We start from the raw sequence: 10,198 nt of genomic DNA on the forward strand, positions 1-10,198 counted from the left end.
GGATGACGACACGACGACAACTCCCCCTGTCACTGACGGGGCACGTGCCCCCCCTGAGTAAGGTGGCACCAGTCGGCCCTGGGTAGATTTGTAACCATCAAGGATTATCCCTGACAGTGTATGAGCCTTGAAAATGGATAAAGAGAAGACCCAGACCAACAATAATTGGCTCCCACTCCACTTTTCTTCTCCAGTGAAAAAGGAAATTTTCATTTAAATCTAGTCTACACAATGACCACAACTAGGGGTGCAACAACAGAGATTTTGGGGCTGAAAACGATAGCCGATTTTTAAGGAATAAAACGGCCGATATTGATCTGATTTCCAATACAGCTACGTGCATCTGATAAGTCCATTGTGCTGGAAGGGAAGGGCGAGGGAAGGGGTGTGTGTGTGGTAGGGTAGATCAAAGTCCCCGTGGAGAGGGAGGGAGTAGGGCTGGGGCTGCGTCAGGGCTTGGGGCAGGCGCTTTTTAGCCAGGACGGGGCGGCAGCAGAACAGAGCCATGGATCATCTAGGGGTCTGGGGGGACTCCCCTTGCTGCATGCACCCTGGGAGGGCATAGGGGTGTGTGTGTCCTTGGATCTGCATGGGATACGGACTGCAGCTGCAGGCTGGGGCTGCGCTGGTCTCTGCGTGGCGGCAGGGGGGTGGGGTGGTGGTGGGTGGTAAGGGAGCTGGGCCGGGCTCCGCTCGGGGCAGGCAGCAGTGGCACTGGGAAGGGGCTATGAGGGGGCTGTAGCCACCCCAAAATTTGCCATAGCCAGCCCAACCCTGTCCCCCCGCCCCACATGCCAGGAACAGCCTGGCACCACCCCAGCCCTGGCCCACAGCAGCAGTCCCTCCACCCCGTGCAGATGCAGGGGCACATCTTCCACCTCTGCCCTCCTGGGGTGTGTGCAGTGGCGGGAGCCGCCCTGCCCCATGCCCCTTGGATGAGCCGCAGCTCTGTCCCGTGCCTGCTCCACCCCGCCCCAGCTGGGCAGCCCCTGCTCCAGCCCTACTCCCTCCCTCACTGCAGGGGCCTTAATCTGCACCCCGCTCCCACCATGCCCCTTCTTTCTACCACAACAGACTTACCAGCTGCACACAGCTCTCCAAGCTGCCAGCTGTGCTTCTCACTGCCTACGTGCTGTACTGTGGCTGCACGCATGCATGGGCCATTTATTGGCCAAATTATTGGCCACGTCAGGCCAATTTCTGATACAGTTAATTTTCTTTATATCGATGCGGATCCCATATTGTACTGATTTATCAGTACACCTCTAATCGCAACAGTGTTTCACAGATTGCCTCTTACATCTAATTATTTTTTCGTGTTTCAGACACCACCAGCAAGTGAGAAGGCTTGATAAAAATCCAGAATGTTCCATTAAAAACGCCCCCCCAAACCAAACAAAAAAAAATAAAATAAAGCAAAACAATACAATCAACAAAGAAAAGAAAAAGTCATCACCAGAGGCTACTCTGGAGTTTCCAGCCACAACACAGAGAAGGATTTATAATGTGCATACATACTGACCCACGTGCTACCTATATTTAGTGGAGATACTAGGATGGAGCAACTATGGCAGCTGCCATGGGTGCCAGCTTGGAGGGGGAGGAGCAGAAAAAACAGCTATGCAATTGTACCAATGGTGTAGTAGCAACCAGAAGTTGCTGCTACCCCTAGCTGCGCCAACACAGCTACGTTGTTATGCCTCTGCTTATACTCTCAAGAAGGATCCTTTTCCAGTCACACAAAATAGGCAGCACTGCTTCCAAAAAGCAATTTTTTATTTCCATTCATGTCACCTAAAGCTTATGTCTCTTTGGGTCAGAAAAGCAAGATCAGAACCTGAGCTAGCCTTGCTGGGACCAAAAAGGGTTGAAGATTATACATGAGAACCTATGAAGGGGGAATTTGGTGTGGAATGGAGATGATAGCAGAAAAAGAAAAGGAAGAGAGAAAAGCAGAGACTAGAGGGGAGGACCCCAGGAGAGGTGAAACCAGTAGAGCAGTGGTTCTCAAACTCTCATTTTTCGCGGACCACTTGAAAATTGCTGAGGGTCTCCGTGGACCACATAAACTTTTTTTTGTTCTACAAATCAAAGCACACAACTCATATTTTAATATCAGCAGTCTTACCTTACAAGTACAGATATTCCTGATTGTTCTGCAACCTTTCTGTGGACCACCTGAATGGAGCTCGTGGATCAGTGGTGGTCAGCGGGCCACAGTTTGAGAACCTCTGCAATAGAGGATTCCCCTTCAGGGAGAAAAACAGTGACTTTGTAGATGGCAAAAAGGAAGAGCTGGTTAGAGGGTGACAGGAAGAGAGGGTACTAGCTCAATTTTAATGTTTCTAGTTCCAAATGATGCCTACCTTCTATTTGCTTTGATCAAAGCAAACTCCAAGCTATGGAGGATTAACTGTGTTTTTATTTCCCTTTTTGTTAATTCCTTTTACCATCGCTGCAATGAACTTACGCTTCCATTCATCCAGTGGCAGGTCCATATTGTCAAATGTGTCATCGTATTTCTCTGCCTCATTTTCTTCTTCAAGATCATGAATTGGTTCAAAATAAGGGTGTATTAAAGCTTCTGCTGCTGTTATCCTCTTCTCTGCATCTAATACCAGCATCTTCTCCAAAAGGTTTACAGCTGTTCAACACAAGCCAAACACTACCTTCAAATAATGCTGCTGAATCTATCTTGGATTAACAAAGCTGTTGTGGTGCTTTTGGGTTTTTGTTTTTTTAAATTAAATGATTACAAAGACAAGCTATTTGGGCTTCAATTAGGAGATTTGTTATTTTAAGGACAAAATAAAGGTAAAGTAGTATTTTGCAGCTACCAAGTTATTAGATCACTGTAATACTGTATTTACTTGATTCTAAGACAAGCCCCCACAACATAAGAGAAAAAGTCCCTTGTCTTGGAATCGAGTATGAGGGCAGTGCAAGGGCAGGCAGCTGCTGTTTCTCAGGCCCCAGCCCCTCCCCCTAACCAGGGTTGAGGCCATAGCTGCAGCTGCTGTTTGTCTGTCCCCTCCCCTGCCACTTCTGTGCCCTGCCATCTCCCCTCACCCATTCAACCTCTCCTTCCCGCCCTTTACCCTTGGGCTCTGAATCAGCAAACTCTATGCACACTGCAGCCTGGGCACCGAGCACAGCCCCAGCTCGGCCCTATAGCAGTGGTGCAGAGCCTGCAGGGCTGCTATGGGGGCTGGTCTGGGGCCATGTTCCATGCCCCACACTAGAACAGGATGGAGGCTGCCAGTGCAGAGCAGAGGCTAGGGAGAGGGGCCAAAGCAGAGGCTGGGGAGAGGCCAGGCAGGTGGTAGAGGTAGCAGGGGCAGGCACAAGCAGGAGGCAAGGTGCCTCCCCACACCACCTGCCTCCCTACAGCCTGTCCCTCTGTAATGGTGGGAGGGATGAATTAAAGATGTCCCTCCAATAATTAGAATCTTTATATAGAAAATTATAACAAGTTAAAACTTTTTCTACGTATAGAATCTAATTACTAGGGGATTGTCATAAATTCAGGGTCATCTTAGATTCAAGTAAATATGGTATTCCATTAAAACATCTTAATTATGGGTAAGATCTCACGGTAATCTGTGTGTTTTACCAGATCTCAGCTTTTTACACCTTTCAAAACATGAGTGAAATCACCCATGTGGAACTGCAGCACTGACTGTCTGAGATGCGTATCCTGGATCTGATCCAAAAGCAAAATCAATGATTTTTTAAAAACATTTCCTTCAATTGGTTTTGGATCAAGTGCTGTACCAGTTTACTGAAATAGTACATTATTTTGAGCAGCTTATAACTGTCAACTCAAAAATAGGTTCTTTGGAATACTTGTACATTTCTCAGTAAGAACTATTTCCACAACAAGGTTCAGTCTTCACATTTCTGTTGATTAGCCTTTCTGTTGTGTAGGTGATCAGAAAAAGCTTTAAGAATGATATTTTAGCATAATAGAAAATTAACTTTTTTTATTTTTTTATTTTCCTGATCATCACAAAGGGTTTGATTCAGCAAAACATGCACACCTGGCATGGATTTGGGTCTCTAGCACAAACTACTTTTGCTCAATTTTCCTAAAAAAGGCAAAGACCAGCCTTGTTAGCTTAGTCTTAAGGTGAAAGTTATAAGCAACAGAGAGGAAAGGGTTGGAATAAAATAAGTAGCATCATGTAGTCTTACTTCTAACAGTTGACATCCTTTCTTTTCTAATACAACAACAGTAGCTGTACACATTCACAAGCATTCTTACCCAAAGGATTCGTGTACTTCAGGATGGATGCAAAGTCTTTTTTCTGCACTTTTGGGAGGCTTTTGATATAGTTTTTTGCCTTAAAAGAAAATGAATTTCAGTTAGAACATTTCTTACCTCATAGGTATAAAAAGGAAGAAAAGTCTGAAAAGTGAAGGCAAAAGTTTTAAAGATACAGAAAGACTATCAGTTTTCTAAATACATTATTCTAAGCATATAATTAATGCACTCAGTGTATTCTTCATAAGAAGTAGTAATAAATTCAATTAGAGCTGCTTATATGCTACACGTAAGAAATATTAAAAAGTTTGGGCTATGTATTTTCAAGTGTCAACCTTTAGGCAGTACCAGGGGATTTTCAGAGATGTTAAATACTTCCCGCTCCCACTGACATCAGCAGAAATTCTAGGACAGGCTGCTTCAGCACAGGAAATCAAGGTTAGTAAACATAGGTGAAAGTGTTGATTATTATCCTACTGTATAATTTACATAATTTCAATGTTTAATAATGGAATTTAACTAAATAAACCAAGGCAATAATATTTAAAAACATCTTTAATACTTTTACAATGTGATTCAGGGAACAGTCTTCCTTTAAATATTTCTGTATCTGCAACTACAGCAATCTGACAGAGTAGAATACTTACATCTTGACTTTGTAGCTTCTGAACAAAGTCTTGAGTTGGTGTGCCTGTTATCTTCATTATTTCTGTAAGTTGATCCAGATCTGAATATGAACAGTAAGGAATCAAGAAACAAAAGCCCAATAAAAATTATGCAATTTCCTTGCATTTGGAAATCAGGGTGGAACCCACAATATAAAGATGAAACAAGGAATTTACAATTTGCTGAGATATTCTATGTTCTCTTGTATTATCTTATTTTATGGGCCATATTAAGTCTCTGCCTGTAATTTCTCAATAATGGAGTGATGCAGTTATATTTTAAATAAATGGAAGGATTCTCAACAGATCATAACATTTCTGAACAAAAATAAACCTTGAAAAGACCTTGAAAAGTGTGGACACAGAAACTGATGCGCACACCTGTACGTTGGTCTCTGTGTACACATGCCAGCTTATCAACAAAAATCAAAGGCCTGCTCCAACTTAAAACCCCATTGAGCAAACAGAGTACATTCATTTCTGTAATCAATGGCATTCAAAGGAATGAGGTGGCATCACTTCCAGACATGTCTGGCTTGTTAGGCTAAATGACCAGGCGACCACATACACCTGGGCTGCCTAGTGGTAGCCCTCTGCAATTTGTCCAGCACAAGAGCCAAATTCTTGGCTCTGAACTTGTAAGAAGACATTAACTTTGCCACCAAACCAAATCTCTCTATTGAAGTAGCCCAAATGACAAAGGCTAAAATATCAAGTAATTTGCCCAAGACCCCAAGACCCTTTAAGAGAGAGAAAATTTAGACTATTAATGAACTAACTAATGCTTTAAATCTATGTCTATTTTTTAAAACTAACTCACTGAGACACACAGACACCTACATGCCCTTCAAATTTTACTAGTGGGAACTTAACACAAAAGGATACGATCATTTCCTTTGAACAGTGGCCTCCCTGTTATCATCTCGGCCATTATGCAGCCCACTGACCAGATGTCAACTGAAATAAAAAAAATAAAAAATTATACACACACATAAATACATATACATACACACGCATACACACAAACGCACACATTTTTCTTTTATATATATTTTATATGCATTGTATTATATATGTAATAAAATGCATATAATATATATAATAAAATGTACATAAAATATAAAATAATTTTTATATTCATCAACAACACAAAATTGCTAAATGATATATTTAAATCCCCCCTACACATAACTAAAATTCAGTTTCATTTTATTACATTGTTTAAAAAATATATTCTTGTGGTGAATTCTTCATGCCAAAAGTATTTATTTATTAAAAGTAAGGGGGAATATACAGTTAACTGCTATTCACAATTACTGCATGAAAGAACATCTGTCTTTAGAGAGAGAGGGTTAATTCCTTGATTACAAACAGATGCAAGTAGGAGACAATTCTTTTATGCTTTCAGAAATATTCTACAGCTGTCTCCACATTACTTTAGTTATCTGTCCTTGCTTAATGGTGTAGTTTCTCCTTCCAGTTAGGATAATGACAGAAAGATTTCTGAGGCCATATCTGCACAGTAAATGTATCATGCCTAGCAAGGAAAAGCTGAGTTGTTTTGGGAGGGCTGCCCCTAACTCTGAAGCAGTTCAGCCAGGTCTATATGGCACTTTGAGTGGATTTATTAGTACCGTTAAGCAGGGATCCTGTTTTATATTTCCCACAGAAAAACAGAGAAAAACACAGATTTCCCATTTTTATCAGAGAAAACATGGATTTCTCCTTTTAGAAGAGAAACCCACGGATTTCCCCTTTTTGCAAAGAGTTCTGCAGCCTGGCTGAGTTCCAGCCTACAAGAGCTGTTTGCCCGGGAGCAAGCAGGCTGCAAACCCCCTCCCGGTTGGACTGCCAGGCCAGCTGCAAACCCTGGGTTGCAAATGCTGTGCTCCCTGACCTGCTGCCCTCCCCCAGACTCTCCAGAGTGCAGCATGTGCGACTCGCACAGCAGGCCACAATGGGGCCATGCATGAAAGCTGCCTGCTGCTGCAAGCTTCATGCTGCCCTGGCCACACTGTGCACGGGGGCAGCTCACACCCATCCTGCCCCCACCCTCCACACAGATCTGGGGGGCATGGGTCCCTCCTGTTCTCCAGGAGTGCTTGCTGCCACTGGGAGCTGGCCCCGCCCAAGCCTGCAGCAGGCAGCAGCAGGGGTGGGGGGAGCCAGCTCGTGCTCCTGCTGTAGCAGCCACTGCCTTCTGTTGGGGGCAGAGGGCTGCGCACCTGGGCCCCTGGCCCAATAGCTCTGGCAGCTGGGGGCCCCCTCCAGCAGGACTGGGGGGCAAGGGGCACAAGCAGGGCTGGAGGGCTGTGGGGGGAGTGAGGGACACCAGCAGGGCTGTGGGGTGCATTTAACTTCCCCCTCGGATTTTGGGATTTTTATTAGAGAATTTGCAATTTTTTATCACAGAATTGGTGATTTTTTTTTAATCACAGAAAACCAGGATCCCTGCTGTTGAGTGATTCACAGATACAGTTGCACTGTTTCCAGGTTAAAAGGTAGTCTAAGAGGCAGCCTGGGCAAAACAATTCAGAATACTTGATGGTAGTGATGTCAGACATAGTAAGTTTATTGTGCTCCCATGGCCCAAAGGTATGGACTGTACAATGGGAGAACTGGCTACCGCACGCGCACAACTTTGGATTGCCTTTCTTCCTGCCTACAATGCAGCTTAATTTTTTTGAGAAGTAAAGTAGAATCACCTGAAATTGTAAAATAAGGAATCTATTTTAATTGCATTATTGTTTGCATTTTCACATATTTTTAATACTAATTTGTCACTTAAGGAACAAAAGACATTGCTAAATACAAAAAAAGTAATCTTTATTCAATGGGTGCCTGGTGCTAAGGTCTTCTAAGAGATGTTGATTCTAGTACATGCACACATACACTACCTGTCTGAGTATAATGCATCCAATTAAGTATGACTTCTGGGGCTCTGTACCACCTGGTAACTACATAGCCTGTCATTTCACTGTCAGTATGCCTTGCCAGTCCAAAATCCAAAATCTGTAAGGGAAGCACAAAATAAAAGTACTACGCAAACAAATTACCTATCCATTTCATATGGAACTCCCAAATGTTCTTTTCTGCATTTTAAACCAAATTTTTTGGACACACATTCATTCTAACTCTCCTTTGAATAAGGAATGAGACTGACTTTATTTATTCAATTAAAAAACGAGATATTTCCCCCCATTTAATATGGGGGAAAAGCTTAGACTCAAGTATGAGGCATTGGGGCAGGCAGCTGCTGTGGCTCCAGCTTTGGCTCTGACCCCAACATAGGGTTAGGGCTGGAGCCATAGCTGCTGCCTGCCCCCACCACCTCTACACCCCACACTGCTCCTCCAAAGCAGCTTGCTGTCCTGTCTCCCCCAACGCTGTTTCTTTCCCACTCCTCCTCTTCCCCCAGCACAACCCCCTTTACCTTTTCCCAGGTGCCACATGAAGCATGGGCCTAGCCCAGCTCTGTGGTGCCAGCTCCTTGCAGCTGCAATCGGGCTAGGTTGGGGCTATGTTCCAGGCTGCAGTGAGGATGGAGCATGCTGGCACTGGAGCAAAGGTAAGAGGTAGATGAAGGGGCAGAGACTTTGGGATGGGGGAAGATAGGAGGAAGGGGGAACAGGTACTTGAGGCTGTGGGGGGCATAAGCGGCACAGGGGGAGGGAACAGGGAAGAGGGGCAGGCACAAAGGAGGGCTAAGTAAGGTGGAGGCAGGCCACAGAGGGTAAGTTGCCTGCCTGCCTCCTACCACCTGCCCCCCTACTGCCTGTCCCCCCACAGCTCTCTCTACCACTTGCCCCCTTACTGCCTCACGCACCACCCTTCAACTGTCTGCTTCATTACTGCCCCCCACTGCCTGTCTTACCTTGTCCCCCCTTCTTCCCCACTTGCCTGCCCCATTACTGAGCCCCTCATCACCTGTCCCACTACCATCTACAGGAGGATGAATTTTAGATGATCATCCAATAATTGGATACTATACATTGAGGATTATAACACGTGTAAATTTCCCATGTATAAAATCTAATCACTGGGGATCATCTTAAATTTAGGGTCATCTTATATTCAGGTAAATATAGCAGTTAGGTGTTTTAGCCCGAAAACAGGTAGAAGGTAGCGCAGAGGTGCATCTACTGTGCACGGAGTTAATCTATAAGGTGCACTTCTACCCTGTTTTCTGTTTAACCAAAGAATGACAATGACACCCTTCCAAGACTGCAAAGCAACAAGCTGTCTTAGGTACTTAGATAGTCTTCCTTAGGTACTACAGAATCTGATTCTCCCACAGTTTTAAATGTGTGTGTTCAAACATCACACCTGAGAGACAAGGAAGTACTATTACAGCTATTTAATAAGCAGGAAACAGGTGAACAGAGGAACTTGAGCAAGGTCACATATGAAGTTGGTGGCTGAGGAAGGGACTGGTCTCAGATCTCTGGTGGTTAAGGATACTCCTTAGCCAGCTTTCTTCTCCTCATCTTCATCCTCTGAAGGGCTTTTTGAGTAGCTCAAGCAGAGAAGAGAACACACCCAGAATTTATTAAATTAGACTTATTTAAAAACTAGTCTCAGATATTTATCTCTCCACCGACAGCTTTAAAATAAACATAGATTTCATAGACATCAGGGCTGGAAGGGACCTCGGAAGATCATCGAGTCCAGCCCCCCGCCCAAAGGGCAGGAAGTCAGCTGGGGTCATAGGATCCCAGCAAGATAAGCATCCAGTTTCATCTTGAAGGTGTTCAATGAAGGCACTTGAACCACCTCCGGTGGCAGGCTGTTCCAGACCTTGGGGGCTCGAACAGTAAAGAAATTCTTCCTTATGTCCAGCCTGAAACGATCTTGAAGTAGTTTGTGACCATTCGACCTCATCATCCCTTGGGGCGCTCTGGTGAACAAACGTTCCCCCAGATACTGGTGGTCACCCCTGATAAACTTGTAGGTGGCCATCAGATCACCCCTGAGCCTGCGCTTTTTCAGGCTAAAGAGCCCCAGGGCTCTCAGCCTGTCATCGTAGGGTCTGCTTCCCTGACCTCTGATCATGCGCGTGGCTCTTCTCTGGACTCTCTCAAGCTTCTCCACATCCTTTTTGAATTGTGGAGCCCAAAACTGGACACAGTACTCCAGCTGCGGCCTCACTAAGGCCGAGTACAGGGGGAGAATGACGTCCCGGGATTTGCTTGAGAGACGTCCCGGGATTTGCTTGAGACGTCCCGGGATTTGCTTGAGATCATCGAGTCTGACCCCCTGCATAGGCAGG

The 10,198-nt window shown here is 44.7% G+C and overlaps 1 protein-coding gene across 3 annotated transcripts in view; it reads right to left on the minus strand.

Moving 5' to 3' along the window:
- Positions 1-10,198, minus strand: part of MAPK12 (mitogen-activated protein kinase 12) — a 58,383-nt gene that overhangs the window by 4,276 nt on the left and 43,909 nt on the right. The window contains exons 7-12 of one of the 3 annotated variants that reach the window (XM_025215462.1): positions 7,827-7,941; positions 5,815-5,886; positions 4,912-4,991; positions 4,265-4,343; positions 2,471-2,644; positions 1,976-2,249 (exon numbers count right to left, since the gene is read on the minus strand). In XM_025215462.1, the coding sequence (XP_025071247.1) occupies positions 2,197-2,249; positions 2,471-2,644; positions 4,265-4,343; positions 4,912-4,991; positions 5,815-5,886; positions 7,827-7,941 (573 nt within the window). In that variant the 3' untranslated portion in view covers positions 1,976-2,196. Of the gene's footprint in view, positions 1-1,975; positions 2,250-2,470; positions 2,645-4,264; positions 4,344-4,911; positions 4,992-5,814; positions 5,887-7,826; positions 7,942-10,198 lie in introns of those variants that run through there. The other 2 variants (XM_006016515.3, XM_025215467.1) reach the window with 2 other exon arrangements.

Source organism: Alligator sinensis, unplaced genomic scaffold (assembly GCF_000455745.1).
Source record: "Alligator sinensis unplaced genomic scaffold, ASM45574v1 scaffold600_1, whole genome shotgun sequence".
In the NCBI taxonomy this organism is placed as follows: domain Eukaryota; kingdom Metazoa; phylum Chordata; order Crocodylia; family Alligatoridae; genus Alligator; species Alligator sinensis.